General features: G+C 40.6%; 1 protein-coding gene across 4 annotated transcripts in view; it reads right to left on the bottom strand.

The window, feature by feature from the left end:
• Positions 1-19399, bottom strand: part of UVRAG (UV radiation resistance associated) — a 100662-nt gene that overhangs the window by 58416 nt on the left and 22847 nt on the right. For all 4 annotated transcript variants that reach the window (XR_005102538.1, XM_037376660.1, XM_037376662.1 and 1 more), the window contains 2 exons: positions 19136-19210; positions 12406-12491 (listed from right to left, as the gene is read on the bottom strand). Coding sequence is in view for 3 of the 4 variants with exons in the window: in XM_037376660.1 (XP_037232557.1) it covers positions 12406-12491; positions 19136-19210 (161 nt within the window). In the remaining variant the exon portion in view is untranslated. The remainder of the gene's footprint in view (positions 1-12405; positions 12492-19135; positions 19211-19399) is intronic.

Raw genomic sequence — 19399 nt, 5'->3', positions numbered from 1 at the left:
CATCTCAACAGCCATATTACCGATTACTTTATTCAGCATGAGGACAGCACCTAAACCACCTAGCCCAGCAAAGAAATACACAGGGAGGAGATTATACACTGACAACAGGGAATAAGCAGTGCTAGCAATATTAAACAGGGTCATTGTGATTTAGGCATTTTGTGATACAACTTTAATACATTTAAATTATCAGACACCTTTAGCTCCATCACAATATTGCTTCTCTTAAAACACCGTTCTCTGTAGTAGTACAATTCGAAACAAAAATCGAAGTGATTCCTTTGGTTTCTTTAGAGCTTCTCCAACTGCTCGGCCCAAGCAGCTTTTTAGGGGTAGCTGTGCCCCATCCCAAATGACATATCAAGAGCTTTTTAGGGGTAGCTGTGCCCCATCCCAAATGACGTATCAAGAGCTTTTTAGGGGTAGCTGTGCCCCATCCCAAATGACATATCAAGAGCTTTTTAGGGGTAGCTGTGCCCCATCCCAAATGACATATCAAGAGCTTTTTAGGGGTAGCTGTGCCCCATCCCAAATGACATATCAAGAGCTTTTTAGGGGTAGCTGTGCCCCATCCCAAATGACATATCAAGAGCTTTTTAGGGGTAGCTGTGCCCCATCCCAAATGACATATCAAGAGCTTTTTAGGGGTAGCTGTGCCCCATCCCAAATGACATATCAAGAGCTTTTTAGGGGTAGCTGTGCCCCATCCCAAATGACATATCAAGCAGCATGGCTCTACTGACTGCTACCAAGGTGGGGGCAAGACTGCTGAGGCCAGCAGCATTGGGTCACCCAAGAGCTTGGTCTCACATCCCTAACAGTACTGAAACCTCCTGGAAACATTTATGTCCTACTGGGAACTATGACTTACACCTCCCACCTTCCCAAATGCATCTTGAGGCTGTTGGCTATGTAACACATGGTTACACAGGTCAAAGCATCATGAACATCAATCAAAGCTCTGCTATCACACCATAAAGCACGGTCTAAGTTTTCTACTTCAACAGTTTCCAGTCTGCCTTTTTCCAAAAGCCTGGAACAATTTCCTTCCAGACACAAGAAAGCCTTACTCTACCTATAAGGTTTAGCTTTGGGTAATAACCGAGTACCATTTCCCTTTCCTCTTCATCTAATTTTATACTGGAAGAACATTCTCGCTTTAGTCTGTTAGTGATTAAGAAGTGTTTTACAAGTTTTCATGTCACGCAATTTAGGTAGCAAAATCTGACTGCTGAAAAGTGTTTTACTCATTGAAGGAGTATTTGTGCAACTCATTGTTAGATAGATCATTTACTACATAAGTTCCTCCCAGTGATTTGATCAATACTGAGTTAACAACCTTTACGTTTTGTACTAGCTTTAAGTTCTTCTACCTGTGCCCAAGTATAAGGGGCAAACATCTACTCAGACTGATTTATCAAAACCTTAGAATACTTCTTCAATTTGGTGAATCTATACCTAAAGGTATATTCCGATATTATTACTGCTACACACAGGAATTCAGCAATCAAGTCTGTTTTTAATAAGAAATTGTTTTAAGCCAAACATCACCCAGTCATTTCTTACAATATAAAAAACCCCCTACACTTAAACTTGGCTGCCTTGATGCCAAACCATGCCATTTATGTTGCAAGACAGAAAAAACTTACTGATACTGGTTGACTAAATCCCAGTATGTTCACTGTTGTTCCAAAAACCTTAAAATGGTAACAGTAACATCATGACCACATCCAAAGTTAAGCCTTCCAAGATTAAGATTTTAGGAACTTCACATCACAAAAGCAGCAACTATCGACAGAAACCTCCCTTTTCCAGCCAAAAAAGCCCCCACTGCACCCACATGGAAATCTTTGGTCATCCAACAAGGGGAATACAAACTAAGCCATAACAATACCAGCATGGAAATTCTGTCCATCATTTCTACATGCACAAGACAGACTACGGTGGAGACAATTATGACTGTACCAATGAATGGAGATCAGCAAGCTAAGGCCATAAATCTAGATTAAAAATTACATATAATGAATACAGAGAAACTTCAATGCTAATTGACTACATATTGTTTCCATTTCTGGTCTGAATGCAAGTCCAATGCTATAGCCTAAAGTTAGCACAATTTGCACTTTGAGTACAATCTGGCTTGGTTTAGTAATTGACAACGATGAGCCAACTGATGGCATAATCTACGTGCTATCAGCCAATGCAGGATTCCTCCCAGATTGTTCAAGAGGGTTTTTAATTTTTTATTAAAATTAGCACTTCCATAGCACTTCAAGAGCTAATTCAGGGCTTCAAGAGGCCACTGGCTTGCTACCAAATTTCTTTCGGCAATCAGAAAAGCCAAGCCAGTTACAGCAGAAATCCAAACCTTTTTAAAGAAATAGCTTAGCCAACAGTGTCGTCATCCTGTGTCTGCAGGCTGCTCTGGTGTCTCTGCAGCAGCTCACAGCCATTGTCAGCCAGCAGTAGAGTAATACGAACATTAAATATGAGAGATTTACTGCTGTCGCTTGGGGCCCTTGAGAGCTGCCATGCTAGTGTCCAACATCAGGTGAGTTGCATGCTGCTGCCTGGGAAAGAAGTGAAAAGCAAAGTAGACGTTAGAATTCCTTACCACCCTAATATAGTTTGGAAGTGGAGATCCATGAAGCTGCTCTCATATCACTGCTTTCTGAGACAGGGAGACTAAGAGGAAACAAAATACTCTCCCTTCCTTTGAAAGTTTAGAAGACAGCAGTACAAATAGAAAAACATTAGCCTTGTATCATAAACTTAAGAGCAACAAAAGCTGCATCCCTAACTGATCCAGGAAGAACTGGCACACAAAATTTCAACATCTCTCCTCTTCACTTGCTAGTTTCCAAGTTGCTGAAATAGAGGCTATTTCTTCGAGGCTTTTCAAGTCTGATGTAAAACTGCCACATCCCTGTGCCCCTCTGCATGTGTCGTCCGTCCGTCCCCCACCCCCCAAACAAAACCAACCCAACCCAACCTACTTTTTACCTTGGCTGTAAGATTTGAAACAATTCTAGCATATAATATTATGATGATCAATTCAATTTGGGTACTGACTTAGAGGGAAAAAGTTGCCACGTTTTGGACTTCTTCACCATTACAGGATTTCTTTACAATAACATCCTTGTCTTGCTTGCAAGATCAAGCAGTTTCCCTGACTTCCCAAGGCCACACAATGCAGTGCTCCAACATAACTTGACTTTACAACTTGGGAATGTGCTATAACAACACGTTCGCTCTCTTGAGGCTTCCAATAAGTTTGAGACAACGTTTGAAGGTTCAGCTGAAGCACTTTCCTTTAAGACTTGTTGCTGTATCCTGCAACTGAGATAGCCCTCTTGGTCAAGAATCAGTCCAGTGATTTACGAGTTTATACATCAAGTTAATTCCTGGCTGAAATCTTTAAAAAACTGTAGCGACAATTGTGCATATTAAGCTAACATACACTTATGTTTACATTAACGAAAGAGTCTCAACTTTATTAGATATCCGATACATGGTTTTGTAGTTCTATCATACGCTCCAAGTATCTACTTGCTTCTATCAGACATCTGGATTTTTCACGTATGAAACTAAGCCATAAATACATCAATTAATTACAGCAGTCACACAGTACAGCTACTTCTCACAAGAGAAATAAATGCTTATGGTCTTATTTGCCAGAACAACCCTCATTTACAATGAGACTAAATTTAAACTATGAATTACTACCAGGGATTTAGAAAATATAACAGAACACTTCTGGCCATAAGCGAAATGTAGGAACCTGGAAGTAAAATACCCAAACCTATTATTAAAGAACAAAATAATCCAAGACTTTCCTATTACATACAAAAAAAATTGGAATGCACACTACTTTCTATCAGTCCAGAAATTAGATTATGTAGAGTGCCAGCCAGCTATAATTTTTTTTTTTTCACACAGCCCCTTAAACCATTACTTGCTACATATCTGCTTTCCCACAAGAAAAAGTTTTCTAATTTATAATCATACACTCCCTTTCTCAATTACCTCAGAAACCTATACCTACAATTTGTCAAAAGCAGATGTAGGGCAAGAGAAGACAGTAGGGAGTAAGAGGAGAATAAAATGCAAGTCTGACTTGTTCATTTATGCCATTAAACCTCTACAAGAGCCAGTGCTGTAAGAAACTCAAACAAGACAGTGCTATTAAAGCACAGATACTTTCCATCATCCTTTCAAACAGTCTTAATTTGAGCCTTACATGTGTAAGACTCCAATTAAGCTTTTGAATAACCAAGTCCATGTGGACACTGCAACAGTGGATGCTTTGAGCTATTTGCAAATGGAAAAAAACATATATATCAGACTGGCAGCAGGGGAGGTCCTGGCCTTCAGTGTGAGGAACATTTAAAGGAGCTAGCTAGTATACAGATCACCTTCAATATGCACAGGACATGAATGGAAAAGGAGTTTTCACGTGAAGCACAAAGAACTTTTTCCATACATGAAGTCAGAAAACCTGAGATGTCTTTAGTTCTCTTATTCCAGTTCACAGATTTAACTCCAGTGCTGGTTGATTTTTTTATTCAAAGAACAAATGTATTTGTGGCAAATAACAGAGGACGTTTCTTCTTTATACCGGTGCTCATCAGTTTGTTATTACAGAAACCTTGCTGCCAGGGCAACAGGCAAAATCATATTCAAGACACTACATACAGCAGAAAGGTAAATTACATATAAATCAAATTTCTAAGTTGCATAAACATGTAAAGATGACTCCTACCAGAAAGATAGTAACACTAGTAGAATACAACAGCCTTTTCCTGACACACAACTTGCCAGCAAATCTTAACAAAAGTTTCAACTCTCACTCTGAGACAGTGAGCAAGTCTAAGACTGGAGTTAAAGCACAACTGAGAAGGAAGATGCATAAATTCAGGTTGAATGGGTTACAGGCTCCACCTAAAAAAGGGAAACTGCTGCTCTCAAGTTGTTTGTGTTCTTCCAGTTGCAGTCCACACAACCAATAAAGTGTTTGTGACAACCCAGTGCAGGCCTTACCCACCAGAGGGATAAGGAGAAACACCAGTGCATACTCAGGTGACTCATTTTTTCTAGTTGCAAGCTACTGCACCTCTTCCTGGAAGCCATCCCCAAACTCAAATCAAAGTTTACTTCCAAGAGAAGTAGAATTTTGCAGCCGACTCAAAAACGCGAGATCTCCCACTAGACAAAGGGATGGCCTGAACACTCACAAGAGTGTTCTGCAGCTTCTCAGTCATAGGTGCATTCCCTACCCTGCCTTGTTTTTAATTATCAAAGACATTAAAGCATTTCCCCCAATGTGAGATCTTTAATCCACTTTATTTGTTCTCAGTCAAAATGCACCATTGACCCTCCCTGATGTGGTTAGGTATTTCTGAGCATTCTGGAGACATGACTGCATTCACTGAAATCTTTCCCCAGGCTGACAGATAAAGAAATTAGCAGTCCCATTCTCATGGCCACATCCAGGACGAAACTGTAACAAGAAATAAAGAGTCCCAAATGCCATTGTTCACAAAATCCTCCTTCTTAAACACTTTCAGGTGTCTGTTAGAAAATTATTTAGCTAGAGTGACATGCTCTGGTTTTCATCAACTCTAATATAGCCAGAAAAAGGAGAAGGATTGGGTTATGACTTCTAATCTAATTGAACATTGCTTCATTGATATGCTCTTTTACATGATGTCAAAAATAGGAAGAATAAAGCTATTTTTAAGTTCTGCATAGCTCTGTGTAACCTCTCTCAAACAGTACTCTGAGACCAAATCTGATCAAGAGCTAGCAACATGCCTATCATGCTTACCTTAAAAATCTGCCACTGTAGGGGTGTTTATTCCATACGGCACAGTGGAAAAGATGAAGATAACAGCAGCAGCCTACTAACCCTGCAGTTAAATTAACACACAAAAATTCCCACCTCTCTCATGCTACGCAGACTGTTTCAACTTGCTATGACCCATGCCGCTCTCTTCGACAGATTTTGGCAAATGTCAGGCTTGTAAACTGACTCTTCTGATGACTGATTAGCCTCACTTTCCATATGGCTTAGCACCACACAGGTAAAATGCCTGGGAACACATTTGCCTAAAAGTCTGATTCCACAGATAAAAACACCTAAAAAACTTCTCAAAGTAATTCAGATCACAATTTCCATCTCCATTGCTACTTCCCAGGAAAACAGCACCCCACAATTCCAACCCACATAGTTTTTAGGCCAAGTGAGATGACACTTCTTACACTGTTCATCCATTTCAGAACTGTTTATTAAAGTATACAGAGGCACTCAAGAGGTCTGATTACAATTCATGTTTATTTATGCTGGCCTTAGGCCACCTGGGTTTTCATGTCCAAAGCCATGGGGATGCCTGCCTTGTCTTGGCTGCCTATACACTATGAAAAGCCAAGTCTTCCAGGTGGAAATCTTTCCTAGCGAGAAACATCAAGCCTGGCCATCACAGAAAAACAACCATACTTATCACTAGCAAAGGGAAGTTTTAGCAGAGGAACTTACTGATTTAAGAGCTCAAGTTATGCTAAGAGGAATTCTACCACCCATTCCACACTTGAGACTGTATTTCCACATCTGCTGGGAGGGTGATGGCAGCAGTAGTAACAACATTAAAGTCTGCAACTTGAGCCAGCAATTTGTCTGCTAAGATACTCACAGGAAAAGCTAGAACAAGGCACCGCAAGAGCATCAGGCTATTTGTGACAACCTTTTCCTGCCACACACACCGCCTTCTCAGGATATGACACCTTCTACAGCATGAACATTCATAACTACAACATTTAGAGTCATGGCTATGAGTTGGGACCTTTCTCTGAGGCAAGAACAGTAAAGGCAAAAGCTACAAACAAAACTTTTAACTGTCAGTGCCTATTTTAGAATTAAAAAACAAAAAGAAAAAGCTTTCCTACGTCCCCTTATCTCTGTGCATCTACCAGTATGCTAAAAAGAATGGGGTAGCAAAGACCAACTCTGCAACTGCAGAGGCTAAAGGCTGAATCGTACCTGCTGGGCAGAGTTCCATGGGTTCACTTGTTCTATGGAGATGAACATGGAAATAGAGGGAACTTCAGGGAAGTTCAAAAGACAGTACAGCTTTGTGTGGCTCACCTCTGGGTTTATCAGATGCTGTACAATCCTCCAAAGAGAGCAGTTCACAGTATGTTTTCTTCCTGCTCTCCCTCCTTTTCACCCCACCAAACATCTGGAAACCTAAAGTTTGCAATTGCTCGTTATAGCAACTCTACAATAGCAAAGTGACTGAGTTACTGGCTGTCCAGATGGGACACTGACGCTGTTCAAAACTGCCTTGTCTTCTGCTTCTCCTTACCTGTAAACAGGTCAATGTACCCCTGAGATACACCTGAACACAAAGCAGTTTAAGCCTATGAAGACCTTGCTCACTCCATCATTCTCCACTTGGAGCTTATGAAAAACAACTTCAATTTTAGCATAATTCCTATGTGTGAAAAATAGGTGCCCAAGGCAGTTACTACATTTGGCACGTGCAATTCCACTGACCCTGTAGTCTCAGAGAAACTACTCTGAGGTACTAATTAGTTTTTCAACACTACAGCTGCTTATGTTGACTGCATCCTGTTGTCCCTTTTTCTAGTTTCAGAGATCAACTTGTGCTAGGTTCTGTTCCTTCAATAAGCCTGCTAATATAAATGGAAGAATTTAAACACACAGGCAATGTTATCTCTTAAAAAGCTTCTTTCCTAAGACAGGCTGAGCTAAACAAAAGCTGATTTTATAGCATCCCCATGTTTTAGTCTTTGTCACTTAAGATAGCTGATTTTACCAGCCTCTCAAAGTTTCACACTGCAGACAAACACTACCTACATTTGTATTCTTAAATAACATCTCTTCAGTGACAAGACATGCACTCTTTGTCAAATGAACAGTTATATTTTACAAACAGCAAATCCTGAAACAAAGCCTGTCACTTTGAAGCATATTATGACAGATTATGAAATCTGAAGTAGATACACACACTTAAGGCACTGGGACTTAAAAGACAATTTCTAGTAACTAATACTTGCCATGTGTCAACATGCCCAATGTTCAACAGTGCCCTGCAAGTTTCTTTGAGCCCCTAACCTAGAAAGTAGCAATTAGTTGCTAGTTCAGAAGTTGAGCTCTGGTCCTTCTCAGAGCAGGGTCTTGTCATTCACAATCCCGGACCATTTAAAGTCATTGAACATCACATTTCTGTGATGTGAAATACAGGGAAATTGTTATCTTAGTTTTATAATTTGGTTCAAAGTCATGTTTAACTGTCCAGGGCACTGCAGCCAGATTTATTTGTTTGTAACCAGAACTGCGAGAACCTGTTGGTTTTGATGAAGGCACAGCCTGCATGGTCTCTGGAGTTGCTCTAGTTTGAGATATGATCCACTAGATCAGATGCACATGTGGCAGTAGCAGAGAAAGCCCTTTAACACCTGTAAGTATTATTTAAATCAACTTCAGCCAGATTAGATATTAGCAATATTACAGCAGTTTCCTAGAGCTGGTCTTTACTCACCTCCAGCACTTAAATTGTACCAATATCAGTTTTTGTTGTTGTTAAACAGTATTTTTTCAACAAATACAACCAAAATGTTTTCAATTTGGATTAACTGGCTGGCTAAACAGCACGAACATGCCATCCCATCTGCTGAAGGATTGATTAAACCATAGAGAAGGCTGTTTTAACTGGAGAAGTGAAAATATAGGAAGCAAAACTTCAAAGGGGCAGGTTTCACTAGTTCTTAGAGCATTTTTTGTCTCCAGGCAGAATCTGGGAGAATTTCAAGCACTCAGAGGCACAAAAGCCATCAGGCAGGCCAATTGCCTCAAGTACCAGAACAGCAGGAAAAGCTGTTGTAGAACCCAAAATATTATTTTTTGTATTTAGGAACTGAAGTAAAATTTTAACATACAGGATTTTGAGCCCTTTCTTTACAGATCACCAGCATATCCCATCTTCCCAACACTACTTCATACTGAAAGGTCTATTTTTCTAAGTTTTAAGAAAAGTATAGAAAACTAAGAGAATACTAAATATAAACCTATTCCCATCAGTGCTGCAAACGTGCAAAGAGCTTGATTATGGAGACATGTCCAGAACATGACCTCAGATGAATTTGGCCCATCCTGAGTGTTATGTGAAAGGTGAAACATGTTACTGTATAACCTATTACTACCAGCAACATAATATTTAGAAAGCCTTTAAGTGACCTCTTTTCAGGAAATCTGACAATATGGCCAAGGGACAAAAACCTCAAAATTTTAGCTTTCCAGTTGAGGTGGTTAATTTTTGTAGTCTTTCTTAAAACAAATGGCTGGAAGAACATTCGTCATTTCCACATGGCATGAAAAACTTATTAGCAGCACAATGTTTGCCTGAGGATCTTGTCCCTGCCCCAAAACAAGAAGGTTCATGAGCTGCAGAGGTGCTGAGAACTCCTTGTGAAAAGCTAAGCTGTCTAGATACTTAAACTTTTCCTCCTGCTTAATTAACTTGTAAATCCATGTAATTAAGCATCTGAGCACACAGGCACTATTTTAATCCAACACTCAAAAAATTTTTCTACTGTTCACACACTCTGGCATTCCTAATTAATTTTTTTAAATCAACATAATTTGAGCCAAGCACGTGCTTTTCATTAAGGCCTATTCATAAGCTTCACAAGTTTTAGCTATTCACTTCTTTGGAGAAGTAAAAAAACCAAACCAAACAAAAAAAAATATTGAAATCTTCCCCAAATAGCAGTTTTGACAGCAGACAGGGATCAACCATAGAAGTTCTCATTTTGCAGTTTTTCAGGAATTAAGGGCTGAGCTAGAACCTGCTATCTCAATCTATTTTCACACGGTACAGCTGATCATAGCAGCTATGACACATCAGGCAGCACAGTACCAACAGAGTAACTGGGATGCAGATCCCACCATCACCAGGACTTGCTTCCTTTTTTGAGAAGTTTCAACAAAGCCAGTACAAGCTGTTCTGCATATTCACATCTTGTGAAAAGATTAGGAAACCACATGTGCAGCTTGTGAATTTTTACTACAGACAAATATCATATCATGAGAAAGTCTTCAGAACATGGGATTTAATGTGACCAGATGCAAACCTTTACAGTGTAGACACCTCCCTATTCTCTTTACAGCCAACAGACAGAAGCAGGCAGACAGCAATTCATTTCCTCCCAAAGTACACATCCTGTCAAATGAATCACAACTCAAATTATGCCCATCTCTCTCTTCTGGCTGTAGATGGAACATGTTCTCACAAAGAACTAACTTTGGAAGGAGTTCACGGGCCAGTTAGTCAAGCCTGGACTCCTGGAAGAGGTGGCAAACCAGTCTGCTTGATAGAAGAAAAAGGACACCCAACAATGAGACTAAAGATTATTTTAAAAGAAAGAAATGCTGTCACCACTCTTGAGCTAGATATGAAAAGGTAGGCCACAGTAGAGAAAGTATACCTGTAAGAAAGCAGATGACAGAGGGAATAAAAAGGATTCTGGACTTTGCCTCAGTTCATGAAGAACTTTCCTAGCTAGGAAGGAAACAGAGAAAAATAGCACCTAGTTAGAATTTGTGACCATACCTTTTTCTGGAACCAGGCAATGTAATATATATTCCTTGATAGGGTATGTAGAATCCACTGAAATATAATCAGCAGCAGGCCTGGTACCAAGGCCTGGAAAAAAACGTTCCTTTTACGACAAAGCAAAAAGAGGATGCCTTAGCTCAGAGGCAGGGCTAAACAGCAGCTACACCCAACAGCATACCTAAATAAGAGATAGTGCCTAGGCTCCCACCTTCCCAAGACTGAGCAAAGCGCATGGCTCTAGTAATCACGTTTCAAAACGGCACTGGTGAGCATCCATCAAGGGGAGCTTTATGAAAAGTGACATCTTCATTTCTTGTCAGCTTTATCATACACAGACACTTTCAGAAGAAGGACCACAGCTCAAATTAGAGAGGGTTAGACAGGGGTCCAGTCGGTCAAGTTCATGACTTGTACATATATTATACAAGTATAATAGTGTTTTTTCCACAGCATGCTTCATAATACAAAGTAGTGCAAAGGAAATGTGGAAAAACACCCAAAACCACCTGAATAAAACAATCAGGGTGACCAACACACATTTTCTTCTCTCAATTTAACAAAGACTTAATATGAGGTAGTGTAGGAGTTGCCTTCTAATGGACTGTGCCAAAACTTCGTAACACACCCTCTGGTGGTTTTCCACTAAAAGTACAGAAGACAGGCATTTCAAAAGCAGCCTTTACTTTAAATATGCTTTACAAAATCAAGAAACAGCACATTTAAATTTTAAGAGAGCTTATAAAATAAAGACTTCTGAATAAGCAACCTAGAGCTAACTTTTCCTACGGCTTTCCTCACTAGAGAGAGCCAATGCTTCATACAGGCAACACTGACACCTACTGTTAACACTACCAAAGGGATTCAACTTCACAACTGATTAAAAAAAGCAAACACATTTTTCCAAAGACTTTTGAAAGCGTATTAAACATTTCCTGTTCAAGGGTTTCCTCTGTAGTACATCTATTGCTATTACTGAGGAACCGAAGTTATCAACCTGTGTTGTTAAATGCCTTTTGAATACAAATTCCTCAAAGCCAGCCTACTGACAGCATTTAAAACCTGTTTTATTTCCCCACAGCTACCATTCTTGAACTATTATAATTAAAGCAGATCTGAAAAAGGCCTTCTTGTTTACCTTCATACTAGTATTTATTGGTTTTCACCACCAGAAACACCTAAGTAACCACCCAAAAGTGCAGTTACTAGACCTTTCTTACACCATACACGTGTTGGAGTAACCAGGTCCTGACTATGCAACGCCTCTTTTTCTGGATTACAAGGAACAACTATCCAAAAGGTAACTTCAATTCAGTGGTTCAACATTGAAAAATCATACACACACACTTATGTGTGTAGCTCTTTTGCTTCAACTACAGCCTCATTCTACCAGATTAAGTTTTGGCAAGTTGCTTTTTTCCTCATTGTTCTCATTTAAGTAAATTTTAATTTTGTTGAGAAGAACAGAGGGGGGGCTTTCCACAGAAGCTCTCCAAAAAAGAAGCTCCACGATTTCAACATTCACAAGGCAAGTCCATGCGCCAGCTCCACAGCAAGCTCTAGTTCACGGCACTTAAAGCATCCACATGGTAGAAGCCCAGAAACCACCAAGGAATCACGTCCTTGCTACTAGTGCTAAGTCAGCACTACCTAGATACCTCCTTTGCACACTTCAGTGCAGAAGGTTATTTTTATATTTGGAAAGGCTTCTTACATACACACACTCTAAAGAAGTTACAATAGCTACACAGAATATTCTCAAAAACCTTACCTAAGCAAAGAGAAGACATCGTAAGAGTTACGAACACAGTTCTGATCCACCTGGAGAAGACTATTCTTCAGGGTACCTGAGTGATCCTTAAGGCAAAGAAAGAATATTTATTTAAGAATCAAAAACTTTTCCATCTTGATTGAAAGCATGCACTTTTGGTAGCACAACAAACGTTCTCGCATTTAATGCATTTGAAATCTGTCTTCATACAGTTTTATGTACAGTCGGTAGAAACAATTTAAGGTGGTAATAACACCAAGTTCAAGCCTAGCCTACAACAGCCATTATTAGCTGTAAAGATGTTAATGACCTATCACTTTATCTGTGCTCTAGACACAGAGTGTGTTTTCCTGTACTACACAGATTTTATGCACAGAAATACTGAAGGATGCAATTTGAAGTACTGTCATTCTTCAACTTCAGATCTGACAGCCTATTCGGTAACATGCCAGAGATGTACAAGACAATGAGATAAAGCTCTATTCTTTATTCATGCTGTAACACTTTTAAAAGATCAAGGCATTCTTAGTTTTGAATGATGTGAACAAGTTTCTGAAAGTTCCCTCCCCCTCCCCCCCCCCCCCAAAAAAAAAAAGGTTATTCTTAAGGGAGCAAAGTGCTTTGGTGCCTCTTTGTGTGGCATGTACAGTAACAGACAAACTGCAATTTTTCACACTGCAAAGGTCAGATACCAAGCTATTCCATATTCAGGCATGGTCACACAAATTCCTAGAAACATCACAAACTCAGAACTATTTCTTCACATGATAAAGCAAATTTTAAGTAGGGCCACCTGGCAGCATTGTGGGAAAGTTTATGGAATATAGGGAAAAAGGTAATTGTTTTAGTGTATGAAGTAGCCCTAGCGTGCACACATAATCAAATAATTTTCTAGCAGTAATACAGATGTACCAAGTACCACAATTCCTGCCTTAACAGGCCGTTTCCACACAGATGATGCTGAAACGCAGTTAAATGTCAACATCTGACAGAATTGTTAGCCATACACCATGCAGCAGACATCCCTTTCCACCAAAAATAAGGTTCCACCTAAATAATCACGAGATCTATACATTACATTATGCATCATATTGAACAGAGGCATCAAGTCAGCAAGTCTCAACTAATTTCCTTTCTTAAAATGTTGGATCCTACATGCTGTAATCCATACATATATCCCCTGAAAAAAATACCAAAATAAAGACATCAATGCCTCAATGAACCAGGATGGTGGAAAACTAAAAATGCACAACTAGCATCACCATTTTACACCATGAAGTTGATGTTGTTTCAAGAAACACTGACTTCAGAAAGCAACATGCAAAATTTTTCAGAGAAAAAGTGTAACAGCCTAGAAAAACTAGTTTTAGGAGGGAAAGAATTTAGAGCAGCAATATATTTCAGCCTTTTCTTTTTTTCCTCCTGTACTAGTGTGTTGAAAGGAAATTCCTAGAGTCAGATACCAAGTGATCCATACAAACTGAGGAGACTTGCAGAACACACAATGGAAGGGTTTCAGACTATTAAAGAAGCTTGCCCTTTGAAAGGGGAATTTGTCTACTTCTCTACCACAGCTTTTATTACATACAAGCACACATATTTGTAAACACACAAAAAGGCTTTGCTTGTGCTAAGTGGCTAAAAAAGCATATGTGGGGAGAGACTCTACCTGCATAGAGAACACACACTACAGCGAAAGAGAGATACAGCTTTCCAAAGATAAAGGTCTTTCCTGCTTGACAGTTGCAAATAGCTACAACTGAAGAAAATAACTTACTCTTCTATTCCCCCATACCAGTGACCACAGAAAAAAACTGTTTTGAGTTATGAAGAGCCATATAGACTAGTTCTGGTTTTACTTCAAGGACACTATAGAAAGCTAGTCATTAACTAAAAAAAGCTATAGTTACTTCGCTAAATACACTTTCTGAGAGGATATCACTGCAAGAGTAAGGGCAAGTTATCAGTTAGTAGCAGCAAGTGTAAAATAGTTAAAAGAAAATTTGGAAGGCAGGAAGGCATTGAAGAAACCCGAGAAGGAGCAACCTGATTTTAGGAAAGCCAGTATAGCACCCAGAATCAATCCTGTTAAACCTGGGTAAAAAGTAGTTTTACACACAAGCATGCAGTCTCAGATAAAACCAGATTCAGAAAACTGCCAAAAGGATTGGGAACACTTTAAGTCCAGGTTGAAAGCTTAAATAAAAATATATCTGAAGCTCACATCTATCTTACTCAAACATTGGAACAGCTCAAGCAAATCCAAGTAGAGTTTCACTATGATTACTAGAAAGGAGGAAATCAAGAGAGGAACAAGCGCTTCAGTGGTCTCACACCAGAAGGGAAACAGGAAAATAAATTGAACAAGTCTGTGATGAAGGCAGAACCCTGCTGAAATCTTCTGGCAAAATTACTGCAGTAATTTACTACAAAATAAAAAAAAAAAAACTTGAAGAGAAACAGAAACTGGAGGTACAATTATGTGAAAGTCAAATGTAGTTAAGAACAAAGCAGCTACGTTGGCAGCACACATTTGTATTTACATTGAGAAGAAAAGCTGTTAACACTAGAAGAGGAGTTACACTAGCACTGTCAGACACCTACAGTAAAGCAGTAATAGCCTTCAGGGCTCAGAAGGCAGACACAAAGGCTTCTGAAACCTTATTGCCCAGCATTTTTCTTCCATGAGCTAAGTACCCATTGCAGGAAGAAAACTGCAACATGAGCGAGAACGTTACCCAAAGAAGATGTTCGGTTTTTCATTGCATATCAGCAACACCCAAGTTGCTGCTGAACAGAAGAGATGGTAGAAAAGCAAAATTCCTAATACCTATATATTGTCAACAATACAAAATTTAAAGGCTTTTTGACATCAGTAGAAAGAAAGCAAAGAGCCTGTGATATTAACAACAATAAAGAGGCCTTGGATATGGTTCTTTTATTTTGTTAAGATAATAATTGCTACACTGCAATTGTCTGGTTCACCTAGAATTTCTCCACCAGTACTGCTGCTAGTTTTCTACTTTGGTCCTTTATATGACCGCAGCTTCTAACAAAGCAAGCGTTCTGAGGACAAACCTGCATTTTGAAGGTTATCTTGTATACAAGTAGGCTGGAAGGTTCTAAAACAGCTACCTAGTGAAGTTCTAAGCTTCCAGTGCTTCAATTTTAAATTACACAGTTTAGCAATTAGAATATTCCTATTTGAATGTTGCTCTTGCTGGTTTTCTTTACCAGGGACATATGCATTTAATCAATAAACGTACAATGGTCACCAATAAAAACAACAGTTGAGTTGTAACAGTCCCTAACATTCCTGCTCTACTTCATTTTATTCTGCTGCAATAGCTTTTAGGCTCCCACCTCTCTTACCACAGGTAAAGTTCACAGACAGAAAATGGGAATTTGTGTTTAGATCCAGACAGACCAAGCAATGCTCAGAAGCACATCTGCAGTGTGTTTTGAAACTCTGGAGTTCCTGAAATATTGCCAGAACAGTTTAGTCAACTTCCAACAATTTTCTTACTTTGGCTCATAAGTGGTCTTAATTAATGTCAATGACATTTAATAAACTAATAAAATTCAGTTTATTGCAAAACTCCATAAATCAACTTTGGCAATTAATTCATAGTCCAAAGAACTGGGGGGTTTGAGCAATGGGGAGGGAAAAAAAGTGTACTAGACCTTAATTTTGTCCATACTGAGATGTGCAAAAATAGGACACTTCCAACACTGACTGAAGTGCCTTTGTGCATGAGGTTTTCATTAATTTGCAAAATGATACTTTTAAGATTCTATTTTCATAATGAAGTTTCATGTGTGACTGTGCAAAGAAACTAAAACTGTTATTCCATCCATGTACTACCTCAAAAATTGAGACTAATAATTAAGATATCTTTAAGTATTAACAGATCCACCAAAATCTCACCAGAAGAAAAAAAGCACCACAGGAGATCAGAAACCTGACACCAGAAATCACAGCATGGTCTGGGTTGGAAGGGACCTTCAAGACCAGCCAGTCCCACTCCCTGCCACGGGCAGGGCCCCCTCCCACCAGCCCAGGCTGCTCCCAGCCCCGTCCAGCCTGGCCTTGAGCCCTGCCAGGGATGGGGCACCCACAGCTGCTCTGGGCAGCCTCGCCACCCTCAGGGTGAAGAGGTTTCTTACGTGTATCTAGTCTAAATCCCCCCTCTTTCAGTTTAAAGTCTTTCTCCCTTGTCCTATCACTACAGGCCCTTGTAAAAAGCACCTTACTACACGTTTCAGGTGGTGCTTCATGAGTAATCACAGCATTGTTTAGGTCAGAAAAGACCTTTAAGATCATTAAGTCCAACAGTTAACCCAGCACTGCCAAGTCCACCACTAAACCACATCCCAACCATGTCCCCAAGCACCACATCCACACGTCTTTTAAATACCTCCAGGGATGGGGACTCCACAACATCCCTGGGCAGCCTGTTCCAGTGCTTCACAACCCTTTCAGGGAAGACATTCTTCCCAATATCGAATTTAAACCTCCCCTGGTGCAACTTGAGCCTGTTTCCTCTCGTCCTGTCACTGGTTCCTTGGGAGAAGAGACTGACCCCACCTCACTACAACCCCCTGCCAGGCACCTGTAGGGAGCCAGAAGGGCCCCCCTGAGCCCCCTTTTCCCCAGGCTGAGCCCCCCCAGCTTCCCCCCCCCAGCCCCTGCCCGGCTCTGGACACGCTCCAGCCCCTCCGGGTCTGTCTGGGGGTGAGGGGCCCAACGCTGAGCCCAGGGCTCGAGGGGCGGCCGCACCAGGGCCCGGCACAGGGGGACGGGCACTGCCTGGCCCTGCTGGCCACGCTGCTGCTGACACCGGCCAGGGCGCTGCTGGCCGCCGTGGCCACCTGGGCACACGGGGGGCTCATGCCCAGCCGGCTGCCGACCAGCCCCCCCAGGCCCTTCCCCGCCGGGCAGTTCCCAGCCCCCTGCCCCCAGCCCGCAGCGCTGTGGGGGGCTGGTGTGACCCACGGGCAGGGCCCAGCACTCAGCCCTGTTGGGCCTCATACAACTGGCCTCGGCCCCTCGGCCCGGCCTGCCCAGACCCCCTGCAGAGCCCCCTGCCCCCCAGCAGGTCACACTGCCCCCAGCTCGTGTCCTCTGCAAACCCACTGCGGGTGCGCTCCAGCCCCTCGTCCAGGTCATTGGTACAATATTAAACAGGACTGGCCCCAGCACTGATCCCGGGGGAACACCACTAATATAGAGTATAACCAAAGTGGGGCTGTATAATGTTTAGCATATCCAGCACTGACATGAAAATTATAAGGGAAGACCAAAAGCAGAAATACCCCTTCAGGTGCATGCAGCTTCTGAAGGTCACAGGAACACTGTGCTTGTGCCAACTAGCTTGGCTTGAGCGGCAGACAAGGCACTTAAAAGCAGGACGTATGTGCTATAAAAGAAGAGATTTAGCTCAAAGAACTAACAAAGAAAGCGATCAGAAACTACAGAGAATGGTGACAACATACATTTCTAACTCTTGAAGCCAGAAAGAACTGAATAAATTATAGGCAAGGAAAAAGGAGATTATTTGTGCTCTACGTAGGCTGTGACTGTATTTGCAACTTAGCTACAGAGCATGTACAAGCAACAAAACCAAGATGTACTTTTAAACCTTCTCAGCTAAGGAGCAAAATCTGACAACCAGGAAAGAGGATAGCATTACCATCATTAAACTCAGGTCTAGGTTATTAATACTAAAAAAATTAAAACATAGAATTCCATCTGCTCCAGGAACTCTGAGTTAATAGCACCAGGAAGCAGTGTGAGCTGTGTACCTAACTATCCATAATTTGAAGGATAACCATCAAAACACCAAGCACAGTTTGGAGGCTTGCACAAAGCCAACGAGTTCTGCATACACGGCCACCTTGTCCCTTGCTCCACTCTCCCAACATATGAATGGTCACCCATGTTGTTGACTAAAAGCCACTGCTTCCATTCAAATCCCCACAAGACTGGGCTTGCTGAAACTGCAGCTGTGTGTCAAGGAGTCATGTTTTTTCTAGCCACGGACTCCTTATATGACTTATCTATACCGCAGTACTGCCACCAGCAATTTGGTATTTAAAAAAAAAACAATCAACAAACAAAAACAACAAAAACCTGTCAGCTGTGCTATTTACAATAGATAAGTTTACATTTCATCATTGATGTAGTAATCAGCATTGCCATATAATTTGGCTGCAGTCACGATATTGGTTGGACAAGCGTAAATACTGCAGCAGAGCCTTTGGGGAAAGAAAAACCAAACACAGGGTGAAGCAGTTGCAACACTGAGCAAATAAATTACTTCTTTTAAGAGCTACAACTTCCAGTTTTAAGATTGACAACCCAAACTTGATGTGCTTTAATATTTGCTGTGAAAATTAGTCTTAACAGCCACACTATTTCAAAGTGTTCTACATTTGAATGAAATGTCTGCCTTGAAGAAGGCAAGTCAAGGCTTACTTTCAGTAACCAGAGATTTTTTTTGGACTTAAAATGCTACACTAAGACTACCCAAAACAGCTAAGATGTCCATGCATCAGAGGCGAGATATCAGGTAAGACAGGTTCTTATCTGTCATGTAAAACTGTATTTCTTCTCAAAACAAAGCATTTTAGTGTTCTGAACATCCAAGTGTGACAATCAAGTTTACAAGTTGAATTTTCAGCTTGTCATCAGTACTAACAAGCCAGAACAAATATGGGATACCCTCACCTTCTGTTCAAATGAAGCTCCATAATAACCATCATTGAGACCAAAAATAATCTCATTTGGGTTTCTTGCATGTATCTGTAAGAAGAGAAGGAAAGAAATCATTTCACAGTCAGCTTGTTACGGCTTAACACATCAAACAAGCCTAAAATGTCTGAGAGTCAAAAGCAGATTTTCAGTACCTGTAATACTAGAAGTACATGAAAACTAAGAAAACTTAATCATACAAAATGCATTTGCTTCACAGCATTAATAAAAGTCACTGAG

The sequence above is a fragment of the Falco rusticolus genome, chromosome 2, assembly GCF_015220075.1.
Source record: "Falco rusticolus isolate bFalRus1 chromosome 2, bFalRus1.pri, whole genome shotgun sequence".
Taxonomy (NCBI): Eukaryota; Metazoa; Chordata; class Aves; order Falconiformes; family Falconidae; genus Falco; species Falco rusticolus.
Note: the sequence above shows the minus strand (reverse complement) of the source record. Positions and strands in the feature narration are given on the sequence as shown.